General features: G+C 43.0%; 1 protein-coding gene across 6 annotated transcripts in view; it reads left to right on the top strand.

Annotated features, from left to right (window-relative positions):
- Window positions 1-14,654, top strand: part of LOC128687151 (probable 3',5'-cyclic phosphodiesterase pde-5) — a 172,969-nt gene that overhangs the window by 41,063 nt on the left and 117,252 nt on the right. For 2 of the 6 annotated variants that reach the window (XM_070092635.1, XM_070092634.1), the window contains exon 2: window positions 10,173-11,197. The exons of the other annotated variants lie outside the window; for them this stretch is intronic. In XM_070092635.1, the coding sequence (XP_069948736.1) occupies window positions 11,101-11,197 (97 nt within the window). In that variant the 5' untranslated portion in view covers window positions 10,173-11,100. The remainder of the gene's footprint in view (window positions 1-10,172; window positions 11,198-14,654) is intronic. 6 annotated transcript variants of the gene reach the window in all.

The following is a 14,654-nucleotide window of genomic DNA, read 5'->3' as shown; positions in this document are numbered from 1 at the left end:
TACTTTAACATTCAGGTCCCCTACCACAATTACTCTCTCACTTGGTTCAAAGGCTCCTATACATTCACTTAACATCTCCCAAAATCTCTCTCTCTCCTCTGCATTCCTCTCTTCTCCAGGTGCATACACGCTTATTATGACCCACTTCTCGCATCCAACCTTTACTTTAATCCACATAATTCTTGAATTTACACATTCATATTCTCTTTTCTCCTTCCATAACTGATCATTCAGCATTACTGCTACCCCTTCCTTTGCTCTAACTCTCTCAGATACTCCAGATTTAATCCCATTTATTTCCCCCCACCGAAACTCCAATACCCCCTTCAGCTTTGTTTCGCTTAGGGCCAGGACATCCAACTTCTTTTCATTCATAACATCAGCAATCATCTGTTTCTTGTCATCCGCACTACATCCATGCACATTTAAGCATCCCAGTTTTATAAAGTTTTTCTTCTTCTCTTTTTTAGTAAATGTCTACAGGAGAAGGGGTTACTAGCCCATTGCTCCCGGCATTTTAGTCGCCTCATACGACACGCATGGCTTACGGAGGAAAGATTCTTTTCCACTTCCCCATGGACAATAGAAGAAATAAAGAGGAACAAGAGCTATTTAGAAAAAGGAGAAAAACCTAGATGTATGTATATATATATGCATGTGCGTGTCTGTGAAGTGTGACCAAAGTGTAAGTAGGAGTAGCAAGATATCCCTGTTATCTAGCGTGTTTATGAGACAGAAAAAGAAACCAGCAATCCTACCATCATGCAAAACAGTTACAGGTTTCTGTTTCACAGTCATCTGGCAGGACGGTAGTACTTCCCTGGGTGGTTGCTATCTACCAACCTACTACCTTTATATATATATATATATATATATATATATATATATATATATATATATATATATATATATATATATATATATATATATATATATATATATATATATATATATATATATATATATATATATATATATATATATATATATATATATATATATATATATATATGACATAAGATCACAGTAAACAGGTGATTTCAAAATATGCAAAACAACCACTCTGAAAGAATAGAGAAATTCCAAGCGCTTTCGTGACTACTCACATTATCAAGGAAATGTGAGTAGTCACGAAAGCGCTTGGAATTTCTCTATTCTTTCAGAGTGGTTGTTTTGCATATATATATATATATATATATATATATATATATATATATATATATATATATATATATATATATATATATATATATATATATATATATATATATATATATATGTATATATATATATATATATACATTATATATATATATATACATTTATATATATATATACATATACATGTATATATATATATATATATATATATATATATATATGTATATATATATACATGTATATATATATACATATATATATATATATATATATATATATATATATATATATCTATATATATATAGCGGTATATATATATATATATATATATATATATATATATATGTATATATATATGTATATGGGGGAAGGGAAGGGAGGGGTAAAGAGGACCGGTAAGGGAAAGGGAAAAAAGAGGTAAAGGAGGAATAGGGGATATCGTTATCTGGGAGGGCGCGGAGGCTGAGATAACCACTATCTCTTGAAATACTGTTGCTGCTGCTGCTGCTGCTGCTGCTGCTGCTGCTGCTGCTGCTGCTGCTGCTGCTGCTGCTGCTGCTGCTGCTGCTACTGCTGCTGCTACTGCTGCTGCTGCTGCTCCTGCTGCTACTGCTGTTGCTGCTGCTGCTGATGTTCTGCTGTTGCTGCTGCTGCTGATGCTCTGCTGCTGCTGATGCTCTGCTGTTGCTGCTGCTGTTGTTGTTGCTCTGCTGCTGCTGATGCTCTGCTGTTGCTGCTCTGCTGCTGCTGACTGATAGTGACTGCCATTCACTGCATGATCGTTACAACCACCACCACCACCATTACTTCCCTACAACAACAACAACAACAACAAAACTACCACTATCTCTACCACCACCACCACCACTATCACCATAATCAATGCTAGTATCGTCGCCACCAGTGTTCAATGTTCAGTGCTTAGTGGTTAACTGGTTAGCTGATTTGATTGGCTGGTTGACTGCCTGACTGACTGACTGACTGACTGACTGACTGACTGACTGACTGACCTCTGGACTTGCTGGCTGGCAAATTTCAAATTTAAGAGTTCAAATTTCTGCCAGTCTGTCTCGGACCATTCTTATATGAGTCTGATTGTGACCATGGATTACCGTGGATTACCATGGATTACCGTGGATTACCTTGGATTACCGTGGATTACCATGGATTACCGTGGGTTACTATGCATCTTCATCATCGTCTTCTTTTCTTGTTAAGGCACCTGCTGTCCATGTTCACCTATCAATAAGATAGGTACCTGGGTGTTAGTCGACTGGTGTGGGTCGCATCCTGGAGACCAAATTGACCTAATTTGCCCGAAATGATCAGCATAACAAGCGGCTTTCTATATAGTAGTATGCCACTGATGTCAGCTAGGCCTGTATACCTTGTACATGTATTTGTAGAAATAAGGATTATTATTATTATTATTATTATTATTATTATTATTATTATTATTATTATTATTATTATTATTATTATTGTAGTTTACTTAGAGGTAACTTTTCTGGTTGTGATGTGCAGTGGTTAGTTGTGTTTGTTCACTAAAGTCTCTTTTAACTACACTTACATGTAGATATCAACGTCCTCCTAGTGTTCCTCCTGCCTCTGCCGAGAGGACTCGCTCCTTTAGCAGTGTTGCTTATCCCGGAAGGGTTAAGAAAAAATAATAATCCACCTTTCTGTCGTAGTTTCGAAGTCACTGCAAATAACCCAAAGTTATTTCTGATTGGAAAGAAGGTTCACGTGGGTTCCAGTGATTTCAGTGTGTACTACTATTTATAGCAGTACCAGGTGAGTTAGATATCGCCACCAGAGGGGAATTTTATCTCAGGATATCCTTTATCATTCTCTCTCATTCTCAGTGCGTCTCTCATCAAGAATATTTGATTAGTGTCACATTACCGAAGGAATGAAATATCCACTAGTTGATGAATGAGACACATTGTAAGTGCTTGAGAGTAATACAGAAATAATCCGCACATAAAAGAGAGAAACTTACGACGACGTTTCGGTCCGACTTGGACCATTTACAAAGTGACTTTGTAAATGGTCCAAGTCGGACCGAAACGTCGTCGTAAGCTTCTCTCTTTTATGTGCGGATTATTTGTGTTTCGTTCCAGTCACGGTATTGCGCCTTTTTTGTTATTCTTGAGAGTAATGGACTGATAATGTCACAGCTACTTCTACCGTCTTAAGAATTCTACTGGATCCTGTAATCGACTGAATAAGCCTGCTGAGAGGGCGAAACGTTTCGACAATATACTCTAGTGCTACTAATGTGTCTTATCCGTCAATATTTGGTTCAGTCCAACCTTGGCCGAAGCGTCTTAAATAACGGGTTTCGTTGTCGATATGAGTGTTTTTCTTGTTATCTGTTGGATCACAGAGTCCTTCACCCATCTGATGTTCGTCTTCAAGGATTCAGTGGGGTCGTAAAGAAAAGATTAGTAGAACTTTATGTAGACATTCCCTGATAAAGCTCGAGGTTGGGTGAAGCATTGTCATATTAAAGACGTGTTCTGCAAACTGTCTTTCTGTATCATATTTTCTTGGCACCATTGTCCAGTCGTACGATAACCATGTCACTCAGAGCTATCATAATTACATAAGACCCCAGTATATGTGACAACACGTGGTCAGGGATATATACACCGACAGGTGTTTGCACCATAGTATATATACACCGAGACTTTGCTATAAATCCGATTTAAGCGATTAAAATATTCTTGACTAGTGGTGAGCCAGCCACACGCAGCTGTAATGACCCTCCTGTAGTCGATAGACTTTTAAACTCATTATCCAGCAATTGTGCAACATACCTTCAAATATAACACAGATCCCAAGCATATACCCCACAGCATACCCAGTGTTTTTCTAAGCATCTTGCTCTTATCTCAGTGTGTTGTGATGCACAACGCACACTAATGCCAGGTGTAAATAGTAATCATGACTGGTATGTATTTATATCTTGCTTAGTTCTCTCGAGTGTCATTCGTGTGTTTAAATGTAAATTTACATGTTTATAATTTTAAGCGATTATTACCAATGATAATTTACATATTTTCATGGGAAAATTCTCTCACGATTCACGCTAAATAAGAGAATTGTAAATTAGTGGAAAAAAAAAACGCGTATTTTCGCTTTTAATTCTCAGACCCTTTTCAAGATGATTAAATCAGGTGGATTTTTTTTATTTAGCGGTGCTTTATTAACAGTGGAGTTGAAAAAAACCCACCATGGAACGTAATAACACGATCGTAAACAAACCACTTCGTAAAATTCCAGACTAGTGGCTTTTGCACTGGTCTGAAATCTTACGATTCATTTGCCATGGGTTCTAACCCCACCCTTACCTTTTTTTTTCACTGCGGAACGTACTAAAACGTAAGTTTATCCTTACCTTTATTTACCAGCCTCACCGTACAAGTGATTGCTTTCACTGCCAGTGCTCTGACAGCCTCAACTTTCCATCGTTCCTAAGAGCTGTAGACACTCGGGTCAGCAGCATTAGTTAGAGAGAGATGGCCCAGGTTATCTCTCGGTAACTCAGCGTAACAAGGGTGCGTCCTCACTTGGGTCAGCTGCATCAGCGAGAGAGAGAGAGATGGTTCAGGTTATCTCTCGGTAACTCAGCGTAATAAGGGTGCGTCCTCACTCGGGTCAGCAGCATCAGCGAGAGAGAGAGATGGCTCAGGTTATCTCTCGGTAACTCAGCGTAATAAGGGTGCGTCCTCACTCGGGTCAGCAGCATCAGCGAGAGAGAGAGAGAGATGGCTCAGGTTATCTCTCGGTAACTCAGCGTAACAAGGGTGCGTCCTCACTCGGGTCAGCAGCATCAGCGAGAGAGAGAGATGGTTCAGGTTATCTCTCGGTAACTCAGCGTAATAAGGGTGCGTCCTCACTCGGGTCAGCAGCATCAGCGAGAGAGAGAGATGGCTCAAGTTATCTCTCGGTAACTCAGCGTAATAAGGGTGCGTCCTCACTCGGGTCAGCAGCATCAGCGAGAGAGAGAGATGGCTCAGGTTATCTCTCGGTAACTCAGCGTAATAAGGGTGCGTCCTCACTCGGGTCAGCACCATCAGCGAGAGAGAGAGATGGCTCAAGTTATCTCTCGGTAACTCAGCGTAATAAGGGTGCGTCCTCACTCGGGTCAGCAGCATCAGCGAGAGAGAGAGATGGCTCAAGTTATCTCTCGGTAACTCAGCGTAATAAGGGTGCGTCCTCACTCGGGTCAGCACCATCAGCGAGAGAGAGAGATGGCTCAAGTTATCTCTCGGTAACTCAGCGTAATAAGGGTGCGTCCTCACTCGGGTCAGCAGCATCAGCGAGAGAGAGAGATGGCTCAGGTTATCTCTCGGTAACTCAGCGTAATAAGGGTGCGTCCTCACTCGGGTCAGCAGCATCAGCGAGAGAGAGAGATGGCTCAGGTTATCTCTCGGTAACTCAGCGTAATAAGGGTGCGTCCTCACTCGGGTCAGCAGCATCAGCGAGAGAGAGAGATGGCTCAAGTTATCTCTCGGTAACTCAGCGTAATAAGGGTGCGTCCTCACTCGGGTCAGCACCATCAGCGAGAGAGAGAGATGGCTCAAGTTATCTCTCGGTAACTCAGCGTAATAAGGGTGCGTCCTCACTCGGGTCAGCAGCATCAGCGAGAGAGAGAGATGGCTCAGGTTATCTCTCGGTAACTCAGCGTAATAAGGGTGCGTCCTCACTCGGGTCAGCAGCATCAGCGAGAGAGAGAGATGGCTCAGGTTATCTCTCCGTAACTCGTCTAGTGTAACAAGGGTGCGTCTTTCCCACTCTGTCTTAGAAGATGGTCCAGCATGTCTGTGCCTGTTATACTGGTTCCCTGTGTTTGATGGTTCTCTTGTGGTTCTCTGTCTAATGTGGGGGAGATTGTACAATTATTATTATTTTTATGATTAATTTTGTTATTAAAGATAATATTTATTTTTATTATTGATTCTATTATTTTTATTATTATTATTATTATTATTATTATTATTATTATTATTATTTATTTTTTTATTTATTATCACACTGGCCGATTCCCACCAAGGCAGGGTGGCCCGAAAAAGAAAAACTTTCACCATCATTCACTCCATCACTGTCTTGCCAGAAGGGTGCTTTACACTACAGTTTTTAAACTGCAACATTAACACCCCTCCTTCAGAGTGCAGGCACTGTACTTCCCATCTCCAGGACTCAAGTCCGGCCTGCCGGTTTCCCTGAACCCCTTCATAAATGTTACTTTGCTCACACTCCAACAGCACGTCAAGTATTAAAAACCATTTGTCTCCATTCACTCCTATCAAACACGCTCATGCATACCTGCTGGAAGTCCAAGCCCCTCGCACACAAAACCTCCTTTACCCCCTCTCTCCAACCTTTCCTAGGCCGACCCCTACCCCGCCTTCCTTCCACTACAGACTGATACACTCTTGAAGTCATTCTGTTTCGCTCCATTCTCTCTACATGTCCGAACCACCTCAACAACCCTTCCTCAGCCCTCTGGACAACAGTTTTGGTAATCCCGCACCTCCTCCTAACTTCCAAACTACGAATTCTCTGCATTATATTCACACCACACATTGCCCTCAGACATGACATCTCCACTGCCTCCAGCCTTCTCCTCGCTGCAACATTCATCACCCATGCTTCACACCCATATAAGAGCGTTGGTAAAACTATACTCTCATACATTCCCCTCTTTGCCTCCAAGGACAAAGTTCTTTGTCTCCACAGACTCCTAAGTGCACCACTCACTCTTTTTCCCTCATCAATTCTATGATTCACCTCATCTTTCATAGACCCATCCGCTGACACGTCCACTCCCAAATATCTGAATACATTCACCTCCTCCATACTCTCTCCCTCCAATCTGATATTCAATCTTTCATCACCTAATCTTTTTGTTATCCTCATAACCTTACTCTTTCCTGTATTCACCTTTAATTTTCTTCTTTTGCACACCCTACCAAATTCATTATTATTATTATTATCATTATTATTATTATTATTATTATTATTATTATTATTATTATTATTATTATTATTATTATTATTATTATTATTATTATTATTATTAGTGTAGTTGTTATTATTATTATTGTAATTATTATTATTTTTATTGTAATTATTATTATCATAATTTTTATTATTATTGTAATTATTATTATTATTATTATTAGTTTATTATTATTATTATTATTATTATTATTATTATTATTATTATTATTATTATTATTATTATTATTATTAGTGTAGTTATTATTATTATTGTAATTATTATTATTATTATTATTGTAATTATTATTATCATCATTTTTATTATTATTGTAATTATTATTATTATTATTATTATTATTATTATTATTATTATTATTATTATTATTATTATTATTATTATTATTATTTTTACATTAATGAAGAGGAGACTGAGCAAGACACTTGAGTCGTCAATCTCTACTTTTATCCATTGTTTGTAGTCTTTCCAGGAGATATTTTCCTCTCTCCCTAACTTTTCTTGGCTGACTGGTCCTCTGTCTGCTTCGTAAAGTTTCTTAAGATGATCTAACACAACTTTGGTTAGTTCCGGGATTATCTTTGTATTTCCCTTATAATAATTTTCACCGTAAGACACTATGAAGTCTTATTTTTCTAACATTCATCTCGGCTTTTACTCACATTACCTGTTGTATATTGTACAGTTCTGCAAGGCTGGGGACTGATTACCCCGTCTTGTACTGTCTTCGTATTGCAAGGCTGGGGGACTGATTACCCTCCATCATCGTATATCACCTTCCTATTGGAATGATAAAGCCACTGGTGGGCGAAACGTCTTCATGATAAAGATACCTGTGTGTTGCACATGAGTCTAGTTCCTCAAATTGCCGGTATTTTTTTTCACCATTGTTATGATGACACTTGTCAACACTACGTTCGTTTGTCTTTTGTTTTCAAAGCTTCTCTTAGGGCGATGAAGGTTAATGTGTAAAACAGTGGGAAGTTTTTATCCCCCTCAAAACAGGTTCAATAAATTTCGGGGTTGTTTCTTCTGCTCGGCTTCATTATTTAATGGCTGATGTGTCTTATGGCCAGGTTAGTGCCTCTTAACTTGTTGGACGGCGTTCCATTCCTCCCTCGTTTCTCCTCCACTTCCACGTTTCTTTTTTTGCATTTCCTGACATCCTGTAACCTCTTGTAACTTCCTTACAGTTCTATCTACTTCTCCTCTCTCTCAGGATACCTTTCTGCCCTTTTTTTTTTTTTAATTCTTTTTGTTTCACCTGCATTTCATCTCTCTCTCTCTCTCTCTCTCTCTCTCTCTCTCTCTCTCTGGAAGACAAACAAATGAATGTAAATTCTAAACTTTACTGATACAAGTTGTAATACTTGTGTGTGTGAGAGTGGTAGGGAGAGAAGAAGGTATGTGTCTGAATAACTTAATGTCACTCTGACAGCCATAGTAATCTGGTGAGCAACGCGAGACTGACACTTGATAAGGGCGGCCCCCCCTCTTCTCCTTCCCACGTCTGTTCTGACAGCCTGTGACAACACTGCTGTTAGTGGCACTGTTAATGGTACTGCCAGCTGCTCGGTGCTAACCCCGCTGACGTTGTCAGCACCAGCGTGCTGACAGCACCAGACACGAGCAAGGCAGGCGCTGATAACAGTGTACGCTTATAACCTCAGCGTGTCTACTACTGGCGCTGCCAACGTCTGACAGTGCCAGCCCATGATAGGGCCAACAGCTGACAGTGTTAACACCTGTTTAATTAACAGTACCAACAGTGAATCTGCCTTTCACGGGAAGGTTAGAATATGACAGAACAACGGTAATGATGGAGTGATCTCTTTCTTTCATCACCGTTATAATGATGTGATCTCTGTTGACTCATCACTGTTGTTATTCCTCCCTCCTAGTCCTCCCTCCCTCCCTCCTACCCCCTCCATCTTACCCTCCCGTCTTCCCCCACTTCTACTCCCTTCCTCCAATCCTCCCTCCCTCCCTTCCCCCACTCCTACGCATCTTCCATCTTAAACTCCCTCCTTGCTACTTTTCCTCTCTCCTTTCTACACTTCCCTCCCTCTCACCCTTGTTGCCTCTCTCCCTCAGCTCCTACCTTCCATATCTCCTTCCTGCTTTCATTTCTATCCTATAATCCCCTATACCTTCTCTACCCTCTACTCCCTCCCACCTTCTACTCCCTTCTTGCCTCACCCCCTCCCTTCCTCTCTCCCTTCCTCCCTCCCTGGCAGTAACCTTGTAACTGGACTTATAATTGTTTTTCATATGGAGTAATAAATTTGTTTTGGTGGCACTGGTGCCTTCAGGAAACTGCCGTCAGCGATATCGTCGTTTTTGTTTTCTTATGAGAGGCTCTAATTACCTGACTCAGTTTTCGAACTTTGAGCTTCATCTCTTGGGGCCCTTATCTTAATATTTTGTTGAAGAATCTTTACTGTCCTGAGAAAATGTGCTTGTTGAGATCTTGGAATGAGATTGTGTGTTCGACTTTTTCGTTGTGGTTCCTGTCGTTTGTGTCCCCCTCGTTGTGGTTCCTGTCGTTTGTGTCCCCCTCGTTGTGGTTCCTGTCGTTTGTGTCCCCTCGTTGTGGTTTCTGTCGTCTGTGTCTCCTCGTTGTGGTTCCTGTCGTTTGTGTTCCCTCGTTGTGGTTCCTGTCGTTTGTGTCCCCTCGTTGTGGTTCCTGTCGTTTGTGTTCCCTCGTTGTGGTTTCTGACGTTTGTGTCCCCTTACCAAGGTCCCTCCAATGATAAGAGTTCTGTTTGTACTCGACGTTTCTTCACGTATTGTATATATATATATATATATATATATATATATATATATATATATATATATATATATATATATATATATATATATATATATATATATATATATATATATATATATATATATATATATATATATATGAATAAAATAAATATTTACATTAAATTGTAAATTGTATTATATTTCATATTTATTCGTCTTCTAACAGATGAAAACATTTAGCTCAAGAGAGGACTTAACAATGAATTACGTAGTATTAATTACCCAGAAGCTGAAGAGATAAATAAGTGTGAGACTTTCAGCCGTTATTTGAGAAGCTTGAGAAATGTAAAAAGGAAAATACTGGGTGGATAACCTTACCCCGAGAATAGTACTTTGTGGGAGGACGCTTCTTGAAGACTGATGACATCTTTAGTACCGTAAAGCAGTGGTGGAAACTAGTGTTGGTGGAGGGCAGTGTTGGAGAAGGACAGTGTTGATACAGAGCAGTATTGGCGGAAAGCAGTGCTGGTGGAGACCTTGAACTCTTTTTTTTGGGGGGAGGGGGGTAGAAGTGTGTTGGTGTAGGATTGTGCGTGTTTGTGATGCTGGGAATCATAGAGATGTGTCCTAGAAGAACTACCTCGGGACTCTAGTTCTCCTCTAAGCCGTGCCCTGGGAGGAGGAGGAGGAGGAGGAGGACGGGAGGGCAGCGTATCACAAGCGTCTGGTGTGACGTATGTGACCTGGATCTTGGACACTGCAAGACCTGAGTACCTCAACATAGGATGTCGCGTGCAGCGCAGCGCAACTGATAAGATTAGGCGCGAATCAGGCAGTGTTTAAGCAAACCACTGTCAACAGGTACTCCTGAAGTCCTGCATGGCTCTTAAAGGTCTTTTGAAACAGATCTAAGGAGCACGAGAGCTCCCAGAAGCTTTCTGGAGAGCTGAAGGGCTCCTGGAAGTCTTCTGGAGAGCGCTCGAAGAGCTGCCGATTCCCAGAAATCTTCAGGGAGCATCTGAACAGCTAAAGAGTTCTCGGGGAACTTTGGGAGTCCACCTGTGGAGCTGCAAAGCTTTTGGAGGTCTTCTGAAGAGCTTCCAAAGAACTGGAGTGTTCCCGAAGAGGTCCTGAAAGACACCCGCAGAGCAGCCATGAGCTGTGCGCTGGGACTGCTGGACGAAGCCGGGGAGGCTGCTGGTGTAGTGATGGGCGTGCAGCGACCCCCACCCCCTCGACGAAGGCGCTCAGGTAAGAAATCCCCCGCAATGTACCGGTGCTCAGGCGAGCACCGCTCTAACCCTGTGCATGCCTTTTTACTTACGCATGACGTTGTGTAACCCGTGTGGGATCATACAGCTCCTGTGCATTGGGAGATGATCAAATCTGGGCGTAGGGTTCTTCACTGTCATCAAGGAACCTCCTTGAATGTAATGCATGACTGTTGATTATAAACCTTGATCTGGATGCATGTTAATTATTATTTAAACCTAACTTAAATACTGGTAATTTATTATCAGCTCGGTATATACAATCATTACTTTTTGTGGAACTTACATCACTGAGTCATTGCAGCTGCTGTGGTAACTTGAGTGTCGAATTCAACCATTTTGTGTCTTTTTTACTGTCTCGTCAGAAATTTTGAGAATATTTTGTGATTTTTTTTTTTGACTGTAATTACATGGTGAAATATTTTTAAATGTTAGTTCACCTTCGAAGTTTCCCACACAGCTGGGAATATTTCTACATTAATGGGAATATCCCACATAACTGGGAATATACCATACAGGTGGCAATATACCACATAGCTGGCAATATATTTAGGCCTGGAAATTTTTTAGGAGAATGGCAATTTGAAACAACAGACAAACAATTGTAAATATAGGATACTTAAGATATTGAAAATAATTAAAAGATTTTGGATTGTCGTTTCCTCGGAGTCTCCCCTCTTTCAGATATTTCTTCTGAGTCTTCCTTTCTCGGTTACGTCCCCTCATGTTCCCCTCACTCCCAAAACACTCTCCAGTGCAGTATACCCTCATTGCATTACCCTCTCACTCCCTCCTGTCCATTCTCTCTCCCTTATACTCTCTCCCTCACCCTATACACCCTCTCTCACATCTTACCCTTCTATTAAGATACCTTTCTTTCCTCCTCCTTTCCCACTAACCAATAAACTCTCTCCCTTTACTCGATCCTCTCACTCCATCCCCCTCCATCCCGTCCCTCCCTCCCTTCCATCATGTCCGTCACGTACATCAGACATGATAGGTGACGAGGAGTGTATGGTGCCTCGTTTATCTCTGAATATTGTGTCATCGCCGTTATGAACTCTCATATAACACACTGCTGTAACCCCAGCTACATACTGCTGTAACCCCAGCTACACACTGCTGTAACCCCAGCTACACACTGCTGTAACCCCAGCTACACACAGCTGTAACCCCAGTCACACACTGCTGTAACCCCAGCTACACACTGCTGTAACCCCAGCCACACACTGCTGTAACCCCAGCCACACACTGCTGTAACCCCAGCCGCACACTGCTGTAACCCCAGCCACACACTGCTGTAACCCCAGCTGCACACTGCTGTAACCCCAGCCACACACTGCTGTAACCCCAGCTACATACTGCTGTAACCCCAGCCACACACTGCTGTAACCCCAGCCACACACTGCAGTAACCCCAGCTACATACTGCTGTAACCACAGCTACACACTGCTGTAACCCCAGCCACACACTGCTGTAACCCCAGGAACACACTGCTGTAACCCCAGCCACACACTGCTGTAACCCCAGCCACACACTGCTGTAACCCCAGCCACACACTGCTGTAACCCCAGCCACACACAGCTGTAACCCCAGCCACACACTGCTGTAACCCCAGCCACACACTGCTGTAATCCCAGCTACATACTGCTGTAACCCCAGCCACACACTGCTGTAACCCCAGCTACATACTGCTGTAACCCCAGCCAAACACTGCTGTAACCCTAGTAACACAGTACTGTAACCCCAGCCACACACTGCTGTAACCCCAGCCACACACTGCTGTAACCCCAACTACATACTGCTGTAACCCCAGCCACACACTGCTGTAACCCCATCCACACACTGCTGGAACCCCAGCTACATACTGCTGTAACCCCAGCCACACACTGCTGTAACCCTAGTAACACAGTACTGTAACCCCAGCCACACACTGCTGTAACCCCAGCCACACACTACTGTAACCCCAACTTCATACTGCTGTAACCCCAGCCACACACTGCTGTAACCCTAGTAACACAGTACTGTAACCCCAGCCACACACTGCTGTAACCCCAGCCACACACTGCTGTAACCCCAGCCACACACTGCTGTAACCCCAGCCACACACTGCTGTAACCCCAGCTACATACTGCTGTAACCCCAGCCACACACTGCTGTAACCCTAGTAACACAGTACTGTAACCCCAGCCACACACTGCTGTAACCCCAGCCGCACACTACTGTAACCCCAACTACATACTGCTGTAACCCCAGCCACACACTGCTGTAACCCTAGTAACACAGTACTGTAACCCCAGCCACACACTGATGTAACCCCAGCCACACACTGCTGTAACCCCAGCCACACACTGCTGTAACCCCAGCCACACACTGCTGTAACCCCAGCTACATACTGCTGTAACCCCAGCCACACACTGCTGTAACCCCAGCCACAAACTGCTGTAACCCCACCTACATACTGCTGTATCCCCAGCCACACACTGCTGTAACCCCAGCCACACACTGATGTAACCCCAGCCACACACTTCTTTAACCCCAGCCTCACACTGCTGTAACCCCAGCCACACACTGCTGTAACCCCAGCCACACTGCTGTAACTCCAGCTACATACTGCTGTAACCCCAGCCACACACTGCTGTAACCCCAGCCACACACTGCTGTAACCCCAGCCACACACTGCTGTAACCCCAGCTACATACTGCTGTAACCCTAGCCACACACTGCTGTAACCCCAGCCACACACTGCTGTAACCCCAGCCACACACTGCTGTAATCCCAGCCACACACTGCTGTAACCCCAGCCACACACTGCTGTAACCCCAGCCACGCACTGCTGTAACCCCAGCCACACACTGCTGTAACCCCAGATACATACTGCTGTAACCCAAGCCACACACTGCTGTACCCCTAGTAACACAGTACTGTAACCCCAGCTACACACTGCTGTAACCCCAGCCACACACTGCTGTAACCCCAGCCACACACTGCTGTAACCCCAGCTATACACTGCTGTAACCCCAGCCACACACTGCTGTAACCCCAGCTACATACTGCTATAACCCCAGCCACACACTGCTGTAATCCCAGCCACACACTGCTGTAACCCCAGCTATACACTGCTGTAATCCTAGTAACACACTACTGCAACCCCAGCCACACACTGCAGTAACCCCAGCTACATACTCCTGTAACCCCAGCCACGCACTGCTGTAACCCCAGCTACATACTGCTGTAACACCAGCCACACACTTCTGTAACCCTAGTAACGCAGTACTGTAACCCCAGCCACACACTGCTGTAACCTCAGCCACACACACTACTGTAACCCCAGCTACACACTGCTGTAACAACGGCCACACACTGCTGTAACCCCAGCTACACACTGCTGTAACAACGGCCACACACACACACTGCTATAACCCCAGCCACACACT

Source organism: Cherax quadricarinatus, chromosome 40, assembly GCF_038502225.1.
Source record: "Cherax quadricarinatus isolate ZL_2023a chromosome 40, ASM3850222v1, whole genome shotgun sequence".
Lineage (NCBI taxonomy): Eukaryota > Metazoa > Arthropoda > Malacostraca > Decapoda > Parastacidae > Cherax > Cherax quadricarinatus.
The sequence above is the reverse complement of the archived record's forward strand: the minus strand, read 5'-3'. Positions and strand labels throughout refer to the sequence as shown.